The sequence below is a fragment of the Rhineura floridana genome, chromosome 4, assembly GCF_030035675.1.
Source record: "Rhineura floridana isolate rRhiFlo1 chromosome 4, rRhiFlo1.hap2, whole genome shotgun sequence".
Taxonomy (NCBI): Eukaryota; Metazoa; Chordata; class Lepidosauria; order Squamata; family Rhineuridae; genus Rhineura; species Rhineura floridana.
This window is the reverse complement of record NC_084483.1, coordinates 184143540-184170647: the sequence shown is the minus strand read 5'-3', so window position 1 is coordinate 184170647 and position 27108 is coordinate 184143540. Positions and strand designations below refer to the sequence as shown.

The 27108-nt window shown below is 43.1% G+C and overlaps 1 protein-coding gene across 2 annotated transcripts in view; it reads right to left on the bottom strand.

Moving 5' to 3' along the window:
• EPAS1 (endothelial PAS domain protein 1) overlaps positions 1 to 27108 on the bottom strand; it is a 191575-nt gene that overhangs the window by 32954 nt on the left and 131513 nt on the right. For both annotated transcript variants that reach the window (XM_061625432.1, XM_061625431.1), the window contains exon 7: positions 6530 to 6636. In XM_061625432.1, the coding sequence (XP_061481416.1) occupies positions 6530 to 6636 (107 nt within the window). The remainder of the gene's footprint in view (positions 1 to 6529; positions 6637 to 27108) is intronic.

The following is a 27108-nucleotide window of genomic DNA, read 5'->3' as shown; positions in this document are numbered from 1 at the left end:
TACCAGCATCAGGAGTCTGCAATGTTAGGCACTTGCCAAGGGCCATAGCCTATAGCCCTGTAGCCCTGTAGCCTCTGGGCCAGCTGCTTCTCCTTGTCCTCTATGGAGAAGCAAGTAATGAGAGGAGCAAGAAGGAGGAGCAGTGGCTTCCACATGCCTTGCCCCTAAAAATAAGTCCCCCCATTTAATTACATTACTTAGCCTTTATTTGTCAATGGATTTACTAAAGAATTTCAGTCGGCTCTCTGCTGAGATGAATGGCAAGATTCAGTGGGAACAGAAACAGACCCAAAATGGAAATTATTTTAGAATATTAAGGATGGAATGTAATTAATTGCTTATTATGATACAGCACATCATCAGGGCACGTTACGTAACAAGACAAAGACTGTCTCCTTCCCTTTCCCTCTTTCTCCCTCTCATTCACTCCATAGGTTTCAGGGAGTTATGCATGCCAGCTCTGCCAAATTAAATCCTATTATTGCATCTGATGACTACCAATTAAGTCTCTTGAAGTGCATAGAATTTTCATATTTGAAGCCAAGAATGCAAACAATGGTGTAGCTTATTTCAGAACAATGCCATTGCCCCATCGCAAGATAACAACAGAGGACTACAAACTTGCAGCAAGCTCTAACTTGGCAAAGAGTTGTACAGTTTATAGGCAATTTAGGTGTTTTCATAAATCCATTATTCCCTTCATCCTTGTAAACAATTATCTTGTTTTTTCCCAGAATTAATTTTCCATAGTTTATATTTTCAGTTTAGTATTTAATTTTCATGGAATCATAGAATAGTAGAGTTGGAAGGGGCCTATAAGCCCATCAAGTCCAACCACCTGCGCAATGCAGGAATCCAAATCAAAGCATTCCCGACAGATGGTTTGATTTGGATTCCTGCATTGCGCAGGGGGTTGGACTTGATGGCCTTATAGGCCCCTTCCAACTCTACTATTCTATGAAAATTAAATACTAAACTGAAAATATAAACTATGGAAAATATAATCCTGGAAAAAACCAAGATAATTGTTTACAAGGATGATTGTTTTCAAGTTTGTAAATTAGTTACTCGCTTGGACATACCTTATTGGTTTTGGGTAACACTAGCCAACTGGCCTTGGTCTTTCCCTCTGTGCCTTGATTTCCCATTTGTTAAGTATTAATATTTTCAAAAATATTTTAAATTTGTAAAGTGGTTTGAGATGTTGGAGAGAAAACAATACCTAAAGGTACTAAATATTCTAAGGCTGCAGATCTATGCACATCTACTTGGAACCAGTGCTTTCTTTGGTAGAAACTGAGGTGCCAGAAGTCATATCTCAATAAAAGTGCCATGGCCACCAGGCACAAAATGGCAGCTACGAGAAGCAAAAAAAAGAGGTTATGGTATTCCATACCAGTGAGTACCATCACAAAAAAAGCCTTGCATGCACCCCTATATCCCATAGCGGCCCATACGTCCTTCTGATACCAGCCTTGCTGCAGTTTACCTGGACAAGGCCTGGGTGGGGCATGGCAGTGCCAAAGTTGGGGGCTGTGTGGGTGCACTGGTGGAGTGTCAGAGGGTAGCTTTGTGGCTCCGCCCCACCATGCAGGCTGGTATTATACACACATATATACTTCATATACAAGAAATACAACAATAACAACAAAACTAATTATGGCAGATTAAAAAACAAGGATTGCTGGTATTTTTAAGCCATGTATTCTGATTTTAGAGCCCTGTACAGATGGGCTATGGCAGGCCTTTTGGGGGATTTTAGACATGTGAACAGATGGGACCCAGATTAAGATCTCAGAACATCACATTAGAAGAGCACATCTAGATTGAACCAAAGGTCCATCTAGGCCAGCATCTCAATCCTATAGCCATCAGGCAGAGACCTTGGAGAAGCCCACAAGCAGGCAATAGCCTTCCACCTCTATTGCCTCTCCTCACCCTCAGCAATTAGCATTTAGCTGCCTCTCTGCATGGAGATTCCATAGAGGCATAATGGCTAATAGCCACTGATTGACTTAGCCTTCTTGAACTTCTGGGCAGAAGTAACGAGTGGAGTACCACAGGGCTCGGTCCTGGGCCCAGTGCTCTTCAACATTTTTATTAACAACCTGGATGAGGAGGCACAGAGCATGCTTATCAAATTTGCAGATGATACAAAATTGGGAGGGACAGCTAATACCATGGAAGACAGAAAGAAAATTCAAAGGGACCTTGATAGGCTGGAGCATTGGGCTGAAAACAACAGAATGAAATTCAACAGGGATAAATGCAAAGTTCTACACTTAGGAAAAAGAAACCAAATGCATGATTATAAGATGTGGGATACTAGGCCCAGCAATACGACATGTGAGAAGGATCTTGGAATTGTCATTGATCACAAGCTGAATATGAGTCAACAGTGTGATGTGGCTGCAAAAAAGGCAAATGCTATATTAGGCTGCATTAACAGAAGTATAGTTTCCAAATCATGTGAAGTATTAGTTCCCCTCTATTCGGCACTGGCTAGGCCTCATCTTGATTACTGTGCCCAGTTCTGGTCTCCTCACTTTCAGAAGGATGCAGAGAAACTGGAACAGGTTCAGAGGAGGGCAACAAGGATGATCAGGGGACTGGAAACAAAGCCCTATGAGGAGAGACTGAAAGAACTGGGCATGTTTAGCCTGGAGAAGTGAAGACTGAGGGGACATATGATAGCACTCTTCAAGTACATGAAAGGTTGTCACATAGAGGAGGGCCAATATCTATTCTCGATCGTCCCAGAGTGCAGGACATGGAATAATGGGCTCAAGTTGCAGGAAGCCAGATTTCGACTGGACATCAGGAAAAACCTCCTAACTGTTAGAGCCATACGACAATGGAACCAATTACCTAGAGAGGTAGTGAGCTCTCCGACACTGGAGGCTTTCAAGAGGCAGCTGGACAGCCATCTGTCAGGAATGCTTTGATTTGGATTCCCGCATTGAGCAGGGGGTTGGATTGATGGTCTTATAGGCCCCTTCCAACTCTACTATTCTATGATTCTGTGATTCTCTAACCCCCCCCTTTAAACCAATCTAAACTAAGCACTTTGGATTATTTTTAATGGTTGCATGTCCTTGCATGAGGAAAAGGCTATCCTCCCATGACAACTACTTCCAGACCTCAATACCTGCCACCCACTAACTTCAGTCTCTACACCCTTCCCAGTTTGCTAGTCATTGCAGATATAGCCAAATAATTTGAAACCTGGATCCTACAAGCAAAATTATGGAAAAGCAAGACTATGCACTTTTGGAAAATGTACACTTTTTAAAAAAGAATCAAAATTAGTAGCAGTTGAAAGAATTTAGATTCCTTTAGGGGGCAGAGGATGCACAAATCTAAATATAGAATTCAGTGATATAAACTTTTATGGAAACCACTATCCTCCTTTGTCCTCTTCTTTTTGATGATGCGTCTCTTCTTCTTTGGTAATGCACGAGTGGCCCACCCTAGCAGAGATTACCCCTGGGATTGTGGTTAGGGTCTCTCCTCCTTAACCATCACCTGAAGCCAAGGCTTGTCCTATGGTTACAGTTTATGGTTAAGGAGGAATCATAGAAAAGAAGAGTTGGAAAGGGCCTATAAGGCCATAAGAGTCCAACCCCCTGCTCAATGTAGGAATCCAAATTAAAACATACCTGACAGGTAGCTGTCCAGCTGCCTCTTGAATGCCTCCAGTATTGGATAGCCCACCACCTCCCTACGTAATTGGTTCCACTGTCATACTGCTCTAATAGTTAGGAAGTTTTTCCTGATGTTCAGTCGAAATCTGGTTTCCTGTAACTTGAGCCCATTATTCCGTGTCCTGCACTCTGGGACAATTGAGAAGAGATTCTGGCCCTCCTCTCTGTGGCAACCTTTCACGTACTTGTACTATCATATCTATCAAGCACACACAAAAAGTGCATCACAGGTGCCACCTCCGGTTGCCAGACAGTCATTTTCGTATGCTGCTGCCACCAGCCAAACAGAAAATGGAAATAGCAGCAGTGGAGTCTGCAGTTGCCACTGCCTAAACCAGGAACGGGGAACCATTTTCTGTCCAAGGGCCATATTCCCATGCATCTTTCTGAGGGCCAGAACTAATGGTAGAACTTTGCACTTATCCCTGCTAAATTTCATTCTGTTTTTTTCGGCCCAATGCTCTACCCTATCAAGATCCCTTTGGATTTTGTTTCTGTCTTCCAGGGTATTAGCTATCCCTCCCAATTTTGTATCATCTACAAATTTGACAAGTATTCCCTGCACCTCCTCATCCAAGTCATTAATAAAAATGTTGAAGACCACTGGGCCCAGGATTGAGCCCTGCGATATCCCCACTCGTTACTTCCCCCAGTTTGAGAAGGAACCACTAATAAGCACTTTTTGAGTACGATTCTGTAGCCAACTGTGGATCCACCTGATAGATGTTCCATCCAGCCCACATTTAGCTAGCTTGCTAATCAGAATATCATGGGGCACTTTGTCAAAAGCTTTGCTGAAGTCGAGATATATTATGTCCACCGCTTTCCCACAGTCCACCAGGGAGGTTACCCAGTCAAAAAATGAGATAAGATTAGTCTGTCAGGATTTGTTCTTGATGAATCCATGTTGGCTTCCAGTAATCACTGCATTGTTTTCAAGGTGCGTTATAATCTGCTCCAGAATTTTTCCAGGGATTGATGTCAGGTGGACTGGTCTGTAGTTCCCAGGTTCCTCACTTTTGCCCTTTTTGAAGATAGGAACGTTAGCCCTCCCCCAGTCATCTGGCACATCACCTATTCTCTATGATTTCGCAAAGATAATAGACAGTGGTTCTGAGAGTCCTTCAGCCAGTTCCTTCAATACTCTAGGATGCAGTTCATCAGCCCCTGGAGATTTGAGCTTGTTCAAAGTGATTAGGTATCCCTTGAACATTTGTCTATCAATTTCAAGCTGCAATCCTGCCACTTCAACGTCACATTTCCCAGGAGCAGCATAGACTCTCTTTTGGGAGAAGACTGAACCAAAGTAGGAATTGTGCACTTCTGCCTTTTTTTCTTTGTCATCTGTTATCATTTTGCCATCCTCATTGAGTAGCTTCTTCTACTATTTTCTCCCTTTTTCCCTTGATGGAATTGTTTACCATGGTGCCTTTAGAATTTCCTTTTTTAGAAACTCCTACCCATCTTGGACTCCTTTTCTCATTAGGGTTGCTTGCCATGGAACCTTCCTCACCATTGTTCTGAGTTTACTAAGATCAGTTTTCCTGAAGTCCAGGATACACGTATGACTACTCTCAGCTTTCACTTCCTTTAAAATCAAGAACTCAAGTATAGCATGGTCACTTTCCCCCAGAGTTCCTGAAACTGCCACTTCATCCACCCAATCTCTATTTGTTAAAATTAAATCAAGGATAGTTGATTCTCTAGTTGCTTCCTCTACTTTCTGTAGAGAAAATTATTTCCAACACAAGTCAGGAATTTCTTGGAGGGGCCATGTTTGGCAGAATTTGTCTCTCAACAGTTATCGGGGTAAATGAAGTCCCCCATGACAAATACATCATGCCTCCTCAAAACATTGGCAATTTGCTTTGCAAAACTTTCATCCTCATCTTCTCCTTGATTGGGTGATCTTTCATCCTCATCTTCTCCTTGATTGGGTGGTCCTAGCTCCATTTATTTTAACCCAGACACACTTGATGGAGCTACCAAGCTTGTTCTTCTGTAATTCTCTGCAGGGATATATATTTTCAACAAATAGTGCTCCACCTCCCTTTCTATTCCTTGTTTTTTTGAACAAGTTATATCCTTCAATTGCTGTATTCCAGTCATAGGAGTCATCCCACCAAGTTTTAGTTATACCTATCAAGTCATATTAACTCTCCTGTATTAAGAGTTGAAGTTCATCCTGTTTGTTTCCCATACTCTGGGCATTAGTATGGAGACATCGAAGACCATATGATTTACAGTCTGGCCTCCTTCCTACATTTTTATGAAGACTATTATTACTGGGTGCCATTAGAGCCATTCTCTCAGTTCCTCTTACTGGAGAGACTTTAACCATGATCCTGGATTCAGACAATATGCTTAGCCAACTTCTGCTTAGTCTCTACGCCACACTGTGCTGTGCTGTGCTAAAAGGATGGAGGAGGAGCAAAGCTGCTGCAAACCTCTCTCTGGATGTGAGCATGTTCACACAGTCCCAGTAAGCCATAGTTTGGCTTCCCACTACATGCTTACCAGGCCAGTGTTTGTATGAAAGTGGGCTGAAGTGACCCATGGGTCCACCCCATTTCTGTGACTAATATGTTTCAGCTGATTTTAATACTGAATTTTAAATTGTTGTAACCTGTCCTGGGATGTGCTGGTGAAGGGCGGGTAATAATTTATTAACAATACTACTACTACTAATAATACCAATTATTCATGTTGCCCACTGCATAAATAAATGTACAACTCATGCTCCTGCCAAATGCAACTCTACAGTTGTGCAAGGTGTTCAACAAGTCTTGTTCCTACCAAAAATGCCGCTTTACAGTGTGACTTACAGTTCTGATGGCTTTTGGTCATATTCTCAGAGTCCAATGCATGGTAGAATTCATATGCAGAACGACCCAGCAGCTCTTCAGGATGGTATCCAACCAATTCAGTTATCCTTAATAAAAACAATCAAACATTTTTCATTAGATATTTGGTTTCAAACATCCCCCCCTTTCATGTAATAGCACAACTCCCTGAATTAAGGAAAAAGCAACTCTGTAAGTTCATATCTGTAATGCTCCTGAAGAAGTATACTTCAAAATGCATTGGATCAAATAAACCTTTGCTATTTCATCTTCCTATCCTTAAGTTGTATTCCACTAAGTCCTACCCAGAGAAGATCCATTGAAATTAATGAATCTAAGGAAGTCATGTCTATTAACTTTATTGGGTCTACTTTGAGTAGGACTAGCACTGAATGCCACCCCCTTGTTTGCTCCTGACTCGGCATAGGGTAGCTTCCTATGTGCCTGACAAGTAGTGCATTTGGCTGCAACAGGATAGCTCTAGAGAAAGTAGTCATATTGGCAATTGCTTCTATAAACATGAAGTTAAGAACATACACTATTCTCATATTTTCTGGTCTGTGTAGAGTGACCACTCTCTCTCATACTCTGTTTTAGGCAAATCTGGGTATACCTGGGGCAAGATCCAGAAATATTTACTCCCTGCAAGTATCTCTTTAGGCAGTGACGGGAAGTAATGATTTTCCTGCTTGGACTGAGCACCTCTGGTTCTCCCCCTCCACAAACACACATATACTTTGTCTTCTGCATCTGCGGGATGTTTCCACATTTGTCTGGGCATATCTACGTTTGACCAAAGTTGTAATGCAACAATCTATACTCGATTTTCTGTTAAAGTCTTCTTAACTACTGAAGTAAAATTTTAAAAATGCATGTTCACACATGCATGCTGATTGCTAGATAATTGCACCATCAAATCACCATCAACTGCTGACCTTTGTGTGTGAATGAGCCATCACTAAACACCACAAGACAGAACTTTCATACCTCCAGCACAATCCTTTTTCCAATTGGTATCGAGAAGACTAAAGTAATGACAACAGAAGATTTATGTAACTTTAAAGTTGACAATGAGGACATTGAACTTGTCAAGGATTATCGATACCTTGGCACAGTCATTAACCAAAATGGAGACAATAGTCAAGAAATCAGAAGAAGGCTAGGACTGGGGAGGGCAGCTATGAGAGAATTAGAAAAGGTCCTCAAATGCAAAGATGTATCACTGAACACTAAAGTCAGGATTATTCCGACCATGGTATTCCTGATTCCTATGCATGGATGTGAAAGTTGGACAGTGAAAAAAGCGGATAAGAAAAAAATCAACTCATTTGAAATGTGGTGGTGGAGGAGAGCTTTGCGCATACCATGGATTGCGAAAAAGACAAATAATTGGGTGTTAGAACAAATTAAACCAGAACTGTCACTAGAAGCTAAAATGATGAAACTGAGGTTATCATACTTTGGACACATCATGAGAAGACATGATTCACTAGAAAAGACCATAATGCTGGGAAAAACAGAAGGGAGTAGAAAAAGAGGAAGGCCAAACAAGAGATGGATTGATTTCATAAAGGAAGCCACAGACCTGAACTAACAAGATCTGAACAGGGTGGTTTATAACAGATACTACTGGAGGTCGCTGATTCATAGGATCGCCATAAGTCATAATTGCCTTGAGGGCACATAGCAACAACAATATTGATCCACACATTCAGATATCAGGTTTGGAGTAATACAAACACATGCATGTGTAAATTAGCCACAATTCTATGACATTTGGTACAAAATAGATGCTCTTCAGTACATTTTAATAACTCTTTGTCAAGATTTGCAAGCTGAGCTTAGCAGCAGGAACAAGCAATGCCTGAAGGACCACAGTATTGCCATACAATGACAGTGTATAAGCTCATCTTTCCTAGCTTTGTACTTGATCAGCAGCTGCTGTTTCCCATTCTAAGCAGTTACTTGCTAGCAAATCTAGCGTGAAAGAGAGGGCTAAGGATCAAAAGTGAATATTCATTAATGACCTGACACCAACCCTGCATTCCCTTTGGCCCATTACATACATAATAATCCTGATATCTAGCCATGGGTGGCTAGATCAGGGTGAACTGTGAATTTACTTACCCCTTCCTTGCCCTCTTCCCTTTTCATGTGCAAAGGGCTCCATCAGACCCAACTTATTCAAGCTAACCATGGTGCCATGCTAGTTTTAACCACAATTACCTTCAACCAGAGTTTGCAAATCTTGGCAAGCCAACTATGGTCACACTACACATTTAAAGCACACTTCCCCACAACAATCCTGGAAACTGTAGTTTACCCCTCACAGCGCTACAATTCCCAGCACCCTCAACAAGCTACAGTTCCCAGGATTCTTGGGGGGGGGAGTCATGTGCTTGAAATGTTTGGTGTGAGGGTGGCCCCATTTAGTTCATACATAATGAAGCATCACAGTGAGTTCCAAAAAGATAAGGAAGGGAAGAATTTGCAAACAAGGGAGGAGGGGACACATCGTTTCACAGAATGGTTCTAACGTCTTAACCACGGTTAAGACATCAGGAAATGTTGCATCTACACTGGGCCAACCATAACCCATGGCTCTGACTGATTTGACTTGAAAGAGCAGATTGGAATGAAAAAACACCAAACACCAATGAACTTTTGACTCTTGCCCTCTTTGGACTTCCACATTTTCTTTAGTTTTGACTTTCCAAATTGAAATTTATAGTTAGAGATTAGCTCATCGCTTTCGGTATTTCCTTTACTGAAGCAAATATTAAACAAACAAGTGCTAGGCAAGACATTAAAATGATGGCTTTCCCCGACTTAAGAGTCAGCTGCTGTACTTATGCAATCATGTTTCCTAGCATAAAGTCCACAACGATTTTCACAGAGTGACTCCTTTCCTTGCGTCACCAATGTACAAACAAAATGCTGGGTTACAAACAAAAGGTGCTGTGAAGATTTGGCCTCAAAGATCTTAGTTGTTTGCAGAGATAAGCATTAGGGGAAATGGCCCTGTTAATTCTAACAATCAAAATGATTGCTGTACATTGTCAATAAAATTAAACCTTTTTTTCTTTTGCTGATTCTTCTCAGCATTTCAGGATAAAGCTTGTTACATTTTGTATACTTTTGATCGTATCTAAGTCAAGAGTCCACATCATGTCTGTATAATGTTACTGGGTGACATCCTTAAAAACAACTATGGAACAAAAACACTACAACATGCCCCCCCTTTATATTGCATTGCTACCAGTTGACATTAACCTTACAAAGCCAGGAAATACAACCTTAGAACAAGCACACAGACTCATCTGCCTGCAAGCACGTAATTGCCATTATCACTAATGAGGATAACACTGTATTCTCCCAAGAATTCTGACTTCTATGGAGGGTCTGGCTGTTCTACCCCACCTTCATTTCATATAGGTTTAAAAACAACAACTACACTGATCACAAAAAGGTGGGCAATCAGACCTCCATCTACTACTCATTACACATTACATTATCTAACTACACACCTCAGGGGCTAACTAGCTGTGACGATGGAAGACCGAAATAGAACACAGATCTCCTCCCCAGATTAAAAGGGGGGACCGGGCTGTAACTCAGCAGCTTTGCATGCAGAAGTCCCAGGTTTTCAATCCTTGGCATCTCCAAGCAAGGCACCTGTCTGAAATCCTGTGGAGCCTCTGTCAATCACTGTAGGCCGGCAACCTGGTGCTGCTAGATATTTTGGACTTTAACTCCCATCATCCCTGACAATTGGCTATGCTGGCTGCGGCTGACGCGAGTTGGAATCCAAAACACCTGGAGAGCACCAGTACTGAGCTAGATGGATCCATGGTCCAGCTTGGTATAAGCATCTTCCCTAGGAGTGGCAGACAGGAGAAAGTGATGAACCCTATCTTCACTCACTGCTCACCCTCTTCTCTCTTCCACCCCCACATTAAAGTTTCTCCTAGGTGGGCTCTGAGAGGAAGTTTTGGAGGAAAAAAAGGTGGTGGGAGAAAGATTTAGCATCCTTCACCAATCAGTGTTATAGCTGTGCTGCATTCTAAGAGAATGGGTTGGACCGCTGTCATATCTAGTCAGTCCCCAAGTTGTTTTAAAGGTACACCTAAAAATGTAAGGATCACTGCAACAATCACAGATTTGTAATAGCATGCTGGTGAACAAGGACTACTTATGGTTCTTTGTTGAGTGTACATTCAGTGGCTAGCCTGAGATTGTCATGGCATAAGTCATGAAAAAGCCTGAACTGCAGGAAAGACAGACAACAGGTTTATCAGTGTGTGAGATTTTCAGTTCAATTATAACTCTGCTTACTTAGATGTTAAGTTCCATTGATTTAAATGGGACTTACTTCCAAGTAAATATGCTTAGGGTTGCAGGCTGCAGTCAACAGCTTATTACTTCATCTTATGCATGATGCTGAATTAGATAGTACATGTAGAACTTGCAATAAAATGTTGCAGTGTGGTGTGCTCCTGTTCAAGATTCTATAACCAGCTATGCCCTTTTCCAGGACATTCCATTCCATTCCTCCCACCACTTTTTCTCCTGAAAAATCAGAGATACGGGCATTGCTAAGACATAATCACATATGGTTTGAAATGGGGCAGGGGGACTTTCCCCACAATACCCCTGCTCTTTCCTTCACTGTATTAGGGCTAAATTTCGCATGAAGTTAGATGTGTCTTTGCATTTAGCTTTCAGGTTTTAAAAAAATGCAAATAGCATCAGCTGGGACCAGAAAATCATTGGGATAGCAGCAGGCATGGAGGGGGAATTTAACCCTTTCTTCCCCTGCATCTGTCATCTGAAGCTAGTATTTGCAATGGGAGTAAATCCCCCATTGACACCAATGCAAAGATGCATTTAATATCATGTCTAGGTTGGCCTGTAGCAATAACATGGTTTAGGTCAGGGTAGCCAATGTGGTGACCTCTTGCTGTTGTTGGACTACAGACCCCATCATCCCTGACTCTTGGCTTGGGGTGAGGGGAGTTGGTGTTCAACAACTTCTGGAGGGCCACAGGTTGCCTTCCTCTCCTGCGCTGACATGGGAGCAACTTTGGAGAGTGAGGTCACTACACTGGTAAAGATACATGTAAGGGGGGGTTGTTGTATTTTATCAGTAAACCCATTATAGAGTGGCTAGAACATTTCCAGTAGTAGCTGAAAGACTAATCAAGCAGGAGGTGGCTAGCATGACTGCATCCTAAATACTAGAATAAGTGCATTGATCTTGAGCTTTTGAGCAGAAAAACCTCAATTTATAAAACTCTGCATTTGTCTCTGCAACTGAAATACATTATTTAAGTCCTTATCCCCATGCCGAACCTGCACATTTTAAATCTCTTCCTTTTCTTTCAGTCTGTGCCTGCCTCAACACAGCATTAACCTCTGAAAGTTCACACCACAGAATTACCTCTTGCAGTAGCTCAAGGACCTGTGAAAATGTCATGTTCACTTGGATCAGATGTAATCTTGGATTAGAAGGTCTCATGCATGGGGGAAGTGGTGTTTCATTGCATTTCACCAAGGCCAGCTAAGAGGTATGTCCACAGCATTACAAATAGCTATTTAGATGCTAAATGTCACAGAACTATGTTTATGCTCTTAAAAGAGCTGGTAATGTGGAAAACAGGGAAATTCTAAACCTGACCTATATGAAATTGAAATATTATCCAGGGATTAAGGTTTTAAAATAGCAACTTTTGAAAATTGGATAAACCATTCATATGCCGTTACTAATATTCAGATAAGCTTTCAGCAGAACTACCTGTGTAGCATAACTCCTTAATTACACACAGGAGTCTGCCTACTTCTTTTTCAAAAAGTGAATCATGGATTTGGTTCATTTTCCTCCACTCCTGTAAAACTGGATTTACTGAATGAGTTTTACTATGAGCTTTCTGAACTGCCAGCAACACTCTGCAGAAGGAGCCTCATAGGTAGCTATTAGGGCAGGCGGCCTGTTTATTTCTGAACTTGTGGTACGTTCAGAATGAGGGGTTTTCAAAAACCTTAATGCATGCAGACTGCAGGCATGGAAATTGCATTAACTATGTCCAGGTGGCGCTAAGCACCAGATGTGATGCTAAATGGCCTGCCAGTGTCATGTCACACATTTCGTCCAAGACCCTTTCAAGTGGCACATGTGTCAGCAGTAGATAAGAGACACAGCAAAGAGACCAGAAATAATGCATTCAGGTTCATATGTTCTTAGCATTGCTGTATGTGAACTTGCATGTTTAGGACTCTCTTTATATTGGTTTCACAGTGGGACTGCACATTACAGTAAATACAGGGCCGCCTTAAGACATGGCAGCTCTGCATTAAGTTTGTCCCCTCTGTCTCCACACTATATAATAAAATTTACATATGTGCTGGTGTCATCATTCTGTGCATTTCTTAACCTTGCTCTACATCATTGGCTGCCCCGTGGTGAGGAAATGCCAAACACAATGCTGCCTAGACTGTATCCTAAATACAAGCTGCCTACTCTAGGGTTGGAAAAATCTGTCAGTTTGGTTTCTCTCATTTTTCCAATCTTAACGTCAGTTCTCCACATTTCCAAAGTCCTCTTGAAAATTTATCAGCGTCTTAGTGCTAATTTCTGCTAATACCCTTTTTTCTGTATGAAATTTTGTCAAATGTACACATTTTTGAAAAGCAATTTATCTTCATTATTATTATTATTATTATTATTATTATTATTATTATTATTATTATTATTATTATTATTATTATTATTATCCACCCTTCACCCAGAAGTCCCAGGGTGGATTACCACAATTTTAAAACACATAAATTAAAACAGTTAAAAGCAACCTAAACAACATCACAGAAAATAGGCGGGTCCTAAAAATATACATTTCCGGTGTTGAAGGCCAGCATAAAGAGGTGCATGATGAATTCATGTGTGTTATTTTCACAAATATATGCATCTTTATGCACACTTTACCAGAGCTTGGAAAAGTTACTTTTTTGAACTACAATTCCCATTAGCCCAATCCAGTGGCCATGCTGGATGGCGCTGATGGGAGTTGTAGTTCAAAAAAGTAACTTTTCCAAGCTCTGCACTTTACCCTAGTACATTTTTGTACACAGTACATGCCTGGAGAGCTGCATGGCAAAATTAGGAGAGGAGTGAATTTCAAAGGATGGCTGTGTTCTGGTTTGCGTATTGTTTTGGAAAGTGCCAATTAGGTAGGTTCGCTTTTTCATGTGAACTGAACATAATATCTCCCCTATCCCAAGCCTAGTCAAATAGCCCATTTCTTGCTGTGATAAAGGGCATAGTTTATGGTTAAGCACATGCTTTGCATGCAGAAGTTAAAAGATCTTGGGGAGCAGGTGCCAGGGAAGATCCATCCCTCTCTGAGATCCAGGACAGCTGACCCCAGAGTGTATTATTATTATTTATTAGATTTGTTAATAACTTGTTACCTGAAGGTCTCCACGCAACTTACAACATAGTTAAAAACAAGCACAAATATATCATAACATGAAAACAAAACAATAAAATGGCAACACCCCCATACAGTCACAGGAAGCTTTCGCAGCTCACTAACAACAAAACAACATCATCTGAGTCTATCAAATGCCTGGAGAAAAAGGCAAGTCTTTACCTGGCACTGAAAAGATGGCAATGAAAGTGCTAGCTGGACTTCACTGCGGAGCACATTCCACAGATGGAGAGCCACAACTGAGAAGGCCCCCATTTGTGTAGACAGCATTGGGCTAGATGAGCCAATTCTTTCACCAAGGAAAAGCCACTGCATATGTTCTTATGAAAGAAACCTCCTCCAGTTTAGCCACAGTCAAAGCTCTCACAAACAATACCTGACATAAATGTGTCCTGTTCTGGGACTGGCATAAGAAATTTTGCTGCATGAGGCAAAGGACAAAATGCCCACCCACACCCTCTCCTGCCACATTCCACATACAGATACTGACTGGACTTGCAGTTCAACACTGGCAACCATGCAGCATCCTCCACTGCACCTGAGGGATGGATGTCACAGAATTCTGATGAAAATGGAAAAGGAAGCAGAAATTAATGCAGTTTGCCTGTTCATCTGTGGTCAGGAATGGAAACCAATCAGGCAAATAGGACCAGTATTCATTGTATAATTGTTGTTGTTTAGAAGTCCGCAAACAATACATAATTAATGACTATTTTTTACATTGTTCTGATGTTTCCTTCACGTGGAAATGAACGTAAGTTATTATGTAAATAGTTGCATAAGCTACATAAATTACATAACTTACATTACATAGCAGATAGCAAGACTAATAGTGTAGTATTTGGTGGAAAACAGAACAGCAGTGGAAGGGAAACAGTGCTGATTGTGATGAGTACAAGTTGGAAGGGAAATCGCTGCCTTCTTACATCCCTAATCTGAGGACAGCAGGCTAGTTTATGGGGTACAGGTCAGCTCCCCGAGGCACACACAGCTCTATCCTCCAACATCTTCCTGCCACTTCCTGCTCCCTAGGAGCTGTTGCCTGAAATGGTTGCTTCAAACTGCCTTTGCCAGTCCTGTCCTGTTCATTTTTAAAAGTAACAGAAATGAACCTACACTTAAGCTTATTTTTTTTACGTTTGTACAAATGAACATACTTTTAAAGTTGGGTCTCACTTCAAACATAATAAAGCAATAAATTCACTCTTTTACAAAGAGTGGAATGAAATAACCAGTTTTAAAAAACGTGGTTTTGGCCATCATTCTTGCAGGAACGTATTGCATTTTCTAACAACATTTATATTTCAAAAAGGTATGTAATTGCTAGTTAGAGAGAAAGTCATGTTAGATGTGGATGGCAACCTACAATCCTTCCAGCAATGGACTAATATAGTGGTTCCCAACCTTTATGAGTATGGGACCCCCTTTGTAAGCTCAAAAAAAATCATGATTCCCCCCCCCCCGCCACTAATTGTAATTTTAGTCTTTCTTAATTGAAGAAATGGTGCGTGGCAAAATCACATCTCCAAATATCCCTTTCCAGAAAAAGCTCCCTTGCAGACAGGGAGGTGTTGCTTTCTTTCCTTAACGCAAAGGTCCAATCAAATTGGCATCCCCCTTCACACCCACACACATAGTTTGAAGATGTACAGTCCTGTCTCCCAACACCAGTGGGTGACAGTGTTGAGCTGCTGAGCTTTTTTTATTTATTTTAAAAATCGATAAGCAGCAATGTGGTGGTGATGGGGATGCTAGAATGTGAACTGCGGACAAAAGGGTATATGGATTAAGTTGGGAGGTTAGTGCTTTTAAGCCTTGGGATGATCATCAGAACTGATACTTGGTTAGCGTGCATGTGGGGAATGACAGCGGAGCAGAAGATAGATCAGTGTATGCACACACACAAACACACCTCCCCCTCCTGCAAGCATCTGCAGGCGTGCATGCATTCAGGCACATGGGAGGGGGGAAGCCCTCAACTGCCACAGCAGGAGAGAGAGATGGGGGGAGAGTGTAGGTGGAGAAAGGGGGGACGCTGGCACACACACTTAGCTTCAGAGATGGGGGGCGAGCAAATCCTGGGCTTTCTTACTGCCCCTTGGCTCCATCTGGGCCGAAGGCAAGACCTGGGCGACCTCACAAATAAGAATAATTTTTAAAAGGAGGTGGCAGTGAAGCAGGAGCCAAGGAAGGTGTGTAGGCCGGCTGCCAGGAAGGAAGGACAAAAGCAGCCTTGCTTCTTTTTTGCTTCACGAAAAGCCCTCTCCTCTTGTTCTGAGCAAGGGCGTCATCAGCAGCGGCAATACAAAGAGATGGGAGTCCGAGTCAGCAATAGTAACCTCCTCTTCTTCCTGGTAGCTCCACCCTCAGCCTCCTTTGGGGTCTGCCATGTGTTTTATAGGCAGATGTCTGCCCTCGGCGTGCCTGAAAGATGCTCTGCCACTTCAGCAAAACTCTTCCCTCTTGTTTGGAGCAAGGGGGAAGTGTCATCTGCAGGGGCAGTGGGGAGCAGACAGCATTCAGTGAGTGAAGTTTTTTTTTAATTAATAAATAATTCATTTCTTTACTGTTCATGGCCCCCCTAGATTACTTTATGGCCCCCTTGGGGGTCATAGCCTCCAGGTTGGGAACCACAGCCTTAGAATGATTCTAACTCATGGATGAATTGCCACATGGTTAGGGATGCGTCATTGTAGCTAATAAGTCAAATCCTGCCTATTCTGTACACCAGTGTTGGGGAACCTCTTAACTGGCTGAACAACAAAAAAGTATCCGCAGATAGTCCCTTACAAATACTGGTGAATCACAAGGCTTTTTTATTCTCAGGATTTGTACCAAACTGTCAGTCAAGAAACTAAATTCTACAGCAACGAGGGATGGGTGAATATGCCAGTTTCTCTGTTTCTCATTAGTTCAATCTTAAGGTCAGCTCTCCACATATCCACATTGGTTTGTGATATTTTTTTGAAATCCTCATAAAAATTCATCAGAATTTTAGTGTGGATTTCTCCTAATACACACATTTTTGCAAAGCAACCTTTCCCTAGTGCAGTGGTTCCCAACCTTTATGAGCACGGGACCCCCTTTATAAGCTGATAAAAAATTGTGACCCCTCTCCCCAGGGAGGCAGGCTGGCTGCCAGGAAGGAAGGGGGAAAGCAGCCTTTCTTTGCAGGCTTGCTTCTTTTTGCTTCACAAGAAGCCCTCTCCTCTCATTCTAAGTAAGGGTGTTGCCAGTAGCGGCAGTGCAAGGAGATGGGAATCAGTGATAGTAATCCCCTCTTCTTCCTGGTAGCTCCACCCTCAGCCTCCTTTGGCATCTGCCATGTATTTTATAGGCAGATGCCTGCCCTTAGTGCGCCTGAAAGATGCTCTGGCGCTTCAGCAAAAGGCCTCCCCTCTCGTTTGGAGCAAGGGGGAGGTGTCATCTGCAGCGGCAGTGGAAAGCAGACAGTGTAGGAGGAGTGAAGACTTTTTTCAAAAAATTAATAAATAATTCATTTCTTTACTGTTCACGGCCCCCTCTGGATTACTTTGCGGCCCCCCTGGGGGTCCCGACCCCCGGGTTGGGAACCACTGCCCTAGTGTAATGCATATTTAAGTTAAATATGCATTTATATGTACACTTTACCTTAGTGTATGCCTTTTTGTACTCATTACTTAGTTGGAGAACTGCACTGCAAAATTCAGAGAAGGGTGGATTTTGACGTATGGCTGTGTTTCAGTTCATGTAATTCAGAAAGTGCAAATTAGGCAAGTTCACTATTAGACGTGAACTGAATCAAATGTCTTCATCATCCCTAGCAGCAACTCAGAAAGGTGACTTCTACAAGCTCACCATGCACAAAACATGAGTGATGAAGATCACAAAGGAACGTGGTAAAATTACATAAACTAGTTACCTCCTTGTCAGTGACAGCTGCTGTCTCCATGTCAGTGGAGCAGTGGAATCTGCTCTCAGTCTATAATTTAAAGAGCTGTCCAAGACGCTTCAGCAACTTGAAGCCACCAGCTTGACATGGAGACACCAGCTGCCACTGCTCCTTGTGTATTTTCTGTGATTTTGAACATTGGGCTTTTGAGGGTCTCCTGGGCAAGTTGACCGAGGTCTTCCTGGTCCTCCATCCTTCTGAGAATTGTATACATACCACAGAGGACTGTGAGAAAATCCTCTACCCTACATTCATTGTCCTCTGATCACTCATAACCATAATCAACAAAGACCATTCTACTACCTGCACCTCTATGTTTTCATGCTTCAGCTCATCCATCTGTCCTTCCTTCCTTCTGGTTCTAGCCCTTAAGGCTGAGAAGATACGTTTGAATGTACAAGAGCAATCTTCACAATCCAAAGGAACATTAATGGGGAGTTAGTGCTTTGCCCCTCCGTGACCAGCTGGAACAATGCCAAAATGGGCATTACATATACATATATAATGTTATAGCCCCACACACACAAGGCAGTCGTATTTCATTGTAAGTAATGGAACATTTTGTTGCAGCAGCCTTGGCCAGAGCTGTAGAGGGGTCTCAGCAAAGCAAGATACAAGACAGATACATTTTTTGGGTAAACATCTATTGCTGACGCTCTCTGATAAAAGGAATAAATTTACTCATTTTGAGTATTTTGCATCACTGCCTGTTCTTTATCACCACTTCCTGATCTGGGAGTGCCTGCCAGGGCATTTCCAAAGCAGGAAAACTGTTATCTAGCTAGCCCATATCCTCTCCCTCTCAGCACCCAGTCAGAGAGGGTGTACTGTTCTTTTCACCTCCTGTTGCCAGGTTGCAACCCTAAGCAGGCTTACCAGAATTACTTCACTGAATTTAGGGAGAGTTATTTCAATTTAGGATGAAGGCCTATTTGTCCTTTACTTTTCTGCCAAAGAGCTCGTGGAAGTGCAAACAGGGCTATCACATTTTATCCTTATCACACCCCTGTGAGGTAGGTAAGGTTGAGAGATGACGACATCCAAAGTTATCCAGCGAGCCCCATGGCTGAGCAGAGTTCGAACCCAACTCTTCCTGGCCCAGGCCTAATGCTCTTTATCTACTACTGACTGTCACCATCTCTCCCCCCCCACACACTTTTTGATGCTTGGCCAAAACCTGTTTGTCTAGGAAGTCCTTCAGCTGAAAAAACTTTTATTTTCTTGTTAGAAATATGTTTAGGCTATTTTCCTTTCTCTGTGATTTTGATTTGGTGTCGGGGGTTTTATGAGTTGTTGCTGTTGTTAATTTTGAATTTTTAAAAATTATGTTGGTATTTTCTGGTGGCTGTTTAATGCATTTTGTCGAGCTGGTATTTTTTTATGTGTACTTTATTGTTGTGAGCTGCCTTGACTTTCTTTTTGTGAGAGAAAAAAACAGGAATAGAAGCTTTTGAAATAAAATGAAATACATAAAAGGCCCATCTTGCTTTTCGAGGGATTTAGAACAGTGAACCCAAAGTTTCCATTGTGCACACACAAAGAGATTGCATCCTATTCCAGATTAAATTAGAATTAGTGGCATTCCATGCTTGAGTTACATGCTTGCAAGATTAAACTGCAGACCCCTTTACCCTTTTACAACTGTGCTCAGGGCCTGCCCAAGGCATTCTGTTTCCCCTCTAAGGCAAAGCAGTAAAGAGCATAGCGCACAGGCCCTTCACTCAAAGTGCATAGTACCCAACGCTAGTCAATTTATTTTGGCACCTGAGGCAGAAAATCTCATAACAGCCTCTCCCCCTCTGAGGCTGTAAAAAGAGAACAATACTAAATTAAATAACTAACAATTTGCTGCCCTTGCATGACACCCCAGATTTGCCATCTGAAGTGGTCACCTCACTCTGCCTAATAACAGGGCTGGCTCTGACCACCCTATATCTGAGTAGAAAAAGATGGTGTAATTTACCAACCACAGAGGCAGCATCACATCCATCACCTTGGCTGCCCGATGTTACCACTCTGGTGGGTGCCATAAAGCTGCATCATATAGTTCCCCTATAGGGAGTTCTCTTGTGCTCTTCTTCAGTTGCTTTGGTTCCAATCCCTGCCCCATTTGACACCAAGACCCCTTTTCCTCTTGTTTTAGGAACTGCAAAACCAAAACCACAGGGATTGAGGAGTACCTGGCAGACTACACAAGCCCCCATCCTGGAGTTCCCATTACCTTTCTCCTGCTCCCTCACACAATCCCCATCCTGATGAGTGCAGTGCCACCACTGCAGGAAGAATGGGGCTGCCTCTGTCCCCTGCCCCTCAGATTCATCAAGCTGCATCCAGCTGAACAGACAGGTAATGTGACCCACCAGGATGCTAAATAAGCCTCCTATTTTTGGTGCATGTCTATGACTGCAAGAGCCATGTGTGTGTGTGGGGGGGGCTTGAACCAGCCGTGTTTCAGAGCATATTTTTAGCAACAAGGTATTTACTATATTAAGTGCTGAAGCATTCTGATCTCTGTCACAAGTAGCCTTTGTTCCATCGTAAGAGCATTAGTTCAAATCCTTCTCACCACAGCTCAACTTTTTCTTTCTTTTTCCGTGGCGGGATCAGGACAGTGCTGAATGTTGCCATCTTATTTTCAGCCCTTACAAAGTAACTAATAGAATCTGAACTCATACGGTCTGCCTAGTAAACATCGCAAGACATCACCCTAAGAGTCGGAAACGACTCGCACTACAAGTGCGGGGACACCTTTACCTTTTACAAAAAGAATGCTCAAGCACCAGTGTTTATTTTTTAGGCCTTGAGTTAAAAGAAAATAAAATAATAAATCCCAGGATGCAACAAGAAAATCTGGCCTTGTTTTGATTAGAATACTAGAATGGCAAGAGAAATAAAATTATTTCAAGGGAAGGATTAGGCCCAGAATGAATGCTTTAGACCAGACTTTGTCGTCCTGGGCAGGCAGAAAACTGAGTTGCATAGACTAGTGTATTGATGCTTATGCCGTAATGAATATGTTAGTCTTTAAGATGCTACAAAAGACTTGTTGGTTTTGCTGCAACAGACTACAACAGCTATGCTCTGGAAGTCATTACAGTGGCAAACTACAGTACACAACTGGACAGCTGCATTTGACTTGGCAGCTCACAACTTGCCCAGCCTTGCTTTAGTCCAGCCTTCACCAACCTGGTGCTGTCCAGATTGGATTACAACTCCCATCAGCCCAGCCAGCATAGCCATGCTGGACTAGATAATATATTTGTGCTGCTGGCTGTGGCTGATGGGAGTTGTAGTCCAAAATATCTGGAGAGTACCTGGTTGGTGAAGGCTGCTTTATTCTCAAGAAAGTGTTGCATAAAATGGAGGAGGGAGAGAGGAATTTCACCTACATTTTAAGTTGCTGGAGCTTCCTATATATTTTCCAGCTGGCAGACCAGAACCTATTGATTCTAATACTAAGGCTCATCTACCGGATGGCACAATCCCAATAACATCTACCCAGAAGTAAGTCACACTATGCTCAGTGTTGATTACTGTCTACTGTGTGTTTAGGATTGCAGCCAAAGAGGATTATGAATACATTTGCCCAGTTTCTTCCCTACTCTTGCCTTTCCAAAGGAGGAAAATCCTTTTCTGCAGAGATATATCAGTTAATTGAAGATAATGTAGCTGGATTACAGCCTTAGGGTGACCATTTAAGCATCACGCCAAAAAAGAGGAAACACATCACCATTTAAAAAAGGACATAAGATGACATAGATTTGGGTAATATTTGCACATGCTAAATTGTATGTATTTATGCAGATTTAGAAAGAATTACTATAATTTAAATAGAAATATACAGCATAGTGGAGAGGACTGTAGCCAGGTGAGCCATGTACCTATTCAGACTATTGTCCAGGTGCTAACTATTGATGACCAACTTCAATGCCCCCTTGCTCTTTCTTTTTATGGATTCTTTATCTTTAAACTGGACTTGGACACCTTCAAACAGAGGACACCTTCCAATAGAACACTGTCCTCTGTCACGCAGGAGGCATGGCCGCCCTATCTCAGGAAGCTGACTATAAAATATACTTTGATTAAGTTATGCAGTCAAGTCATATTCACAAATGGGGCAAAAAAGAGAAGAACTTGATTAATTGCTTACACTGGACCAGAACTCACTGGAATTAGCCTGTGAAAGACGTTGGAACCAGGTTTTGTGATAAAATGATCAGGGGTGGGAAGTCTAACAGCTAGCTATGTATCACAGCTATGTATATGACTTCATAGGGATAACAGAGACTTGATGGGATGACTCCCACCCATGATTGGAATATAGCCATTCGAGGATATAAACTCTACAGAAAGAATAGAAGCAACAGAAAAGGAGGGGGAGTAGCGTTATACGTCAAAGACAAATACACCTCTATGGAAATCCAAGAGAGCGAACAAAGTGGTCCGGTAGAGACCATCTGGGTAAAAATAAATGGAGAAACAAATAAAACCGACATGGTAGTAGGTGTCTACTACAGACCCCCTGGCCAAGAAGAGGTGGTAGATGAGGCCTTTCTCAAACAAATCTCTGAAATCTCAAGGAGGCAAGAAGTAGTAGTGATGGGGGACTTCAACTACCCAGATATCTGCTGGGAGACAAACTCTGCGAAGCACAAAGCCTCCAACAAATTCCTGATGGGCCTTGCTGATAATTTCCTCTTTCAAAAAGTAGAAGAAGGAACAAGGGGATCATCAATCCTGGACCTGATCTTAACTAACACGGACGAATTGGTCACGGGAATTAAAGCGGTTGGTACCTTGGGGGAAAGTGACCACGTAATGCTGGAATTCGTGATTCTGGGGAAAGACAAAGAAGAATTTAGTCAAATATGGACCTTGGATTTCAGGAAAGCCGATTTTAGCAAGCTCAGGGAAATGATGGGTAGGATCCCGTGGCTAGATAGACTAAAGAAAAAAGGAGCCCAAGAAGCGTGGGAGTTCATGAAGAAGGTATTACAAAAAGCGCAATCACAAACAATTCCAAAGAGGAAGAAAAACGGAAGACATCGGAAAATCCCAATGTGGCTACACGGAAGACTGGTGGAGGAGGTAAAAATAAAAAAGAGCATGTATAAAGAATGGAAGGAAGGACGCATCACCAAGGAAGAGTACCGACGAGCGGCTCGCGCTTGCAGGAATAGCGTAAGGAAAGCTAAAACCCAGAATGAGCTGAGCCTGGCGAGAGAAGCGAGGAACAACAAAAAGGGGTTTTTCAGATATGTTAGAAGCAAGAGAAAGACCAAGGAAATGGTGGGACTGCTGCTCAAGGATGGCAAAATGTTGACAGATAACAAGGAAAAGGCAGAACTGCTCAATGCCTATTTTGCCTCTGTTTTCTCCCAAAAAGGGAACAGTGTGCAACCTTGCATCGGTAGCAATCTCAGTAAGGGGTCGGGATTGCAGTTCAAGATTGATAAGGAGATAGTCAGGAAATACCTAGTTAACCTAAATGAGTTCAAATCTCCAGGGCCTGATGAACTGCATCCCAGAGTATTGAAGGAACTTGCTGATGTACTCTCGGAACCTCTTGCCATCATCTTTGAGAAATCCTGGAGAACGGGAGAGGTGCCAGAGGATTGGAGACGGGCAAACGTCATCCCGCTCTTTAAAAAGGGTAAAAAAGAAGATCCAGGGAATTACAGGCCGGTCAGTCTGACTTCAATACCGGGAAAGATATTAGAACAGATAATAAAAGAGTCCATTGGCAACTATCTAGATGACAATGCTGTGATTAGTAGGAGCCAGCATGGGTTTGTCAAGAAAAAATCCTGTCAAACTAATCTCATCTCTTTTTTTTATCGGGTCACTAGCTTAGTAGATGGTGGAAATGCTGTAGATGTCATCTATCTAGATTTCAGCAAAGTGTTTGACAAAGTCCCCCACGACCTTTTGATTAGCAAACTGGTCAAATGCGGACTAGATGGAAATACTGTCAGGTGGATTCACAACTGGTTGGAAAACCGTACTCAAAGAGTTGTCGTCGGTGGCTCTGCTTCGGACTGGAAGGAGGTTTCCAGTGGAGTGCCACAGGGCTCTGTCCTGGGGCCGATACTCTTCAACATTTTTATCAATGACTTAGATGATGGGGTGGAAGGAAGTCTTATGAAGTTAGCGGATGATACGAAACTGGGAGGGATAGCTAACACAATGGAAGACAGGAATAAAATCCAAAGGGACCTGGATAGACTAGGAGATTGGGCTGAAATTAATAAAATGAAATTCAATAAAGACAAATGCAAGATTCTGCATTTAGGCCACAAAAACAAAATGCATGGGTACAGAATGGGAAATACCTGGCTTAGCAGTAGTACGTGTGAGAAGGACCTTGGAATTGTAGTGGCTCGCAAGTTGAACATGACCCAGCAGTGTGATGCTGCGGCAAAAAAGGCAAACGCGGTTTTGGGCTGCATAAACAGAGCTATAGTTTCCAGGTCGAGGGAAGTAATAGTCCCACTATATTCTGCATTAGTCAGGCCTCATCTGGAATACTGCGTTCAGTTCTGGGCGCCTCATTTTAAGAAGGATATAGACAAGTTGGAGCGGGTTCAGAGGAGGGCGACGAGGATGACAGCCGGTATGGAGAACAAGTCTTATGAGGAAAGGTTGAAGGAACTTGGCATGTTCAGTCTGGTGAAGAGAAGGCTGAGGGGTGACATGATTGCATTCTTTAAGTACCTGAAGGGCTGTCACATAGAGGAGGGTTCAGATTTGTTCTCTGCTGCCCCAGAGGGTAGGACTAGGTCTAATGGTTTTAAGTTGCAGGAGCGTAGATTCAGATTGGACATTAGAAGGAACTTCTTGACAGTAAGGGCAGTTCGGCAATGGAACCAACTGCCTAGGGAGGTGGTGGGATCCCCTTCGCTGGATGTCTTCAAGCAGAGGCTGGACAGCTATCTGCGGGAGATGGTCTAGCTGTGGATTTCCTGCTGTGAGCAGAGGGTTGGACTCGATGGCCTACAAGGCCCCTTCCAACTCTACGATTCTATGATTCACAGGGTATCTTGAGAAATAGGCTTGGTGAGCTAGATCCAATGCAATTAGGTAATTTTAGACTCTAAGTCTACCCTCAATGGCTTTACAGAGGAGTGCTCTTTGGATAGCTGTATGTATATTAAGTGGTGGCTGGTGGCTCCATGTCAGTGGGGCAGTGGAATAGCTCCAGCTTCAGTACCTTGGACAGCTCCTTGAAAGTTCAGACTAAAACTGGAGCAGATTTCATTGACCCACTGCTATGGAGTCACCAGCTGCCACTGTATATATTTGTGCAATAACTTCAAAATGTTATACCATATGTTTTTATGCATTTGGGGACACCTTCTGCTCATTATTGGGTGGGGCCCTGGACCTCTGCCCCTAAGTTCTGCCCTGATGGCACCACTTACCCAGAAAAAAATGTACATGCTCCGGGCTAGTGGCTCCTGCAAAGCTAACCAGGATTCTTTGACTCCCAAATCAGGCATTATCTGGGACCATCTTTTCTCTGTGCAGGTATGGTGGATGTATGTCAGGCCCAGGATGTGACTCAGGAACCAGACCAACGGCTGTAGTTAATTCGTGTTTTATTAGGGTAATAATAGACTGCGTTTTCTCATGAAGCAATACAGGGATACAGGTCCTGCGGCATTGGGAGAAAGTTGACAGAGGAAGGGACTTCTTCCCGCCTGTTCTTTAAGAAGGGGCCAAACGGGCGCGCAATCTTTTGCTCCTCCTTAACTGCCCCTCAGGTACTGCCCGCCTTCCCCCCCTTCTCTCCTGTCTTTTCAGCTGTCTGCGTGTGCGCGGTGAGGGGGGAAGCATCACCCCCTCCTCTTCTGAAGTTTCCGATTCCAGGATGGGGGATAGGGGAGGGGCTGATGGTAAACTGCCTCCCCGCTTTTCGGCTGTGAGCAGCCCTCCCTCTTTCCCCTCTTGCTCTGAGCCTGAAAGAGGGGGAGGCGTGAGAATGTCCAGGGAGGGCTCAGGCTCCCCGTTGCTAAGCGACCTTATCACTGGCAGTTCCTCTGTTTTGTCTTCGCTCCAAAGGGGGGAAGTTCCTCCCCCTTCCCTCTGCCATCCATCCGAATACTCTTCTCCCAACTCTCCGGGATCCAGCTCCCCGGGATTGGGACCCCAGCTCTGCCTTCCGACACCATCCCCCCTCCCAGGCTGTGCCCCCCTCCCCTTGTCTGGCCTGGGACGGTGGGGAAAACGTTGATGGAAAAGTTTTACCAATTCTGGAGCATGCACATCAGCTGCATCTTCCCATGATCTGTCAGCCACCCCATAGCCTTTCCAGTGAATCAAGTACTGCAGCTTGTGGCGTCTGATCCTGGAATCTAAGATCTCCTCAACTTCAAACTCAAGCTGCTCATTTACCAGGAGTGGAGCTCCGGGAGGTTCCTCCGGCCGTAACTCACTGGGAGGGGCGGCTTTCGTTAAGAGGGATCGATGGAACACAGGATGTATTTTAAACGTGTCAGGCAGCTTCTGTCGGTACGCCACGGGATTGATTTGAGTTTCTATTTCGAAAGGACCCACCCTCTTGTCTTGTAATTTTCTACATTTGCCCGGCATCTGGAGGAAGCGGGTGGACAGCCATACCTGGTCTCCCGGTTGAAGGGGGGGGCCCTCCTTCCTGTGCAGGTCAGCAACTCGCTTGTACTCCGTTTTGGCTTCGTTTAACTGCTGTTTCAGTGTCTGTTGCGCCGCTTGCAATTCCTTAAGGAAGTTCTCAGCTGCCGGTACCAGCATTCCTTCTGAGCTGCTTGGAAAGACTTTAGGATGGAATCCATAATTAGCGAAGAACGGGGTTTGTTGAGTGCTGGAGTGCAGAGAATTGTTGTAGGCGAACTCTGCAAAATGCAAATATGATACCCAGTCAGTCTGTTGATAGGATACATAACTTCGTAAATATCTTTCCAAAACGGCGTTCAAGCGTTCCGTCTGCCCATCTGTCTGGGGGTGATGGGCGGAGGAGAGTTTTAATTCCGTCTGCAACTGTTTCCACATTGCTCTCCAAAATTTGGCTGTGAACTGAGTTCCTCGGTCTGAGACTATGCTGTTTGGCAATCCATGCAGCCGGTAGACTTCTTTTATGAATAACTTGGCCGTTTCTTTAGCCTCTAAGG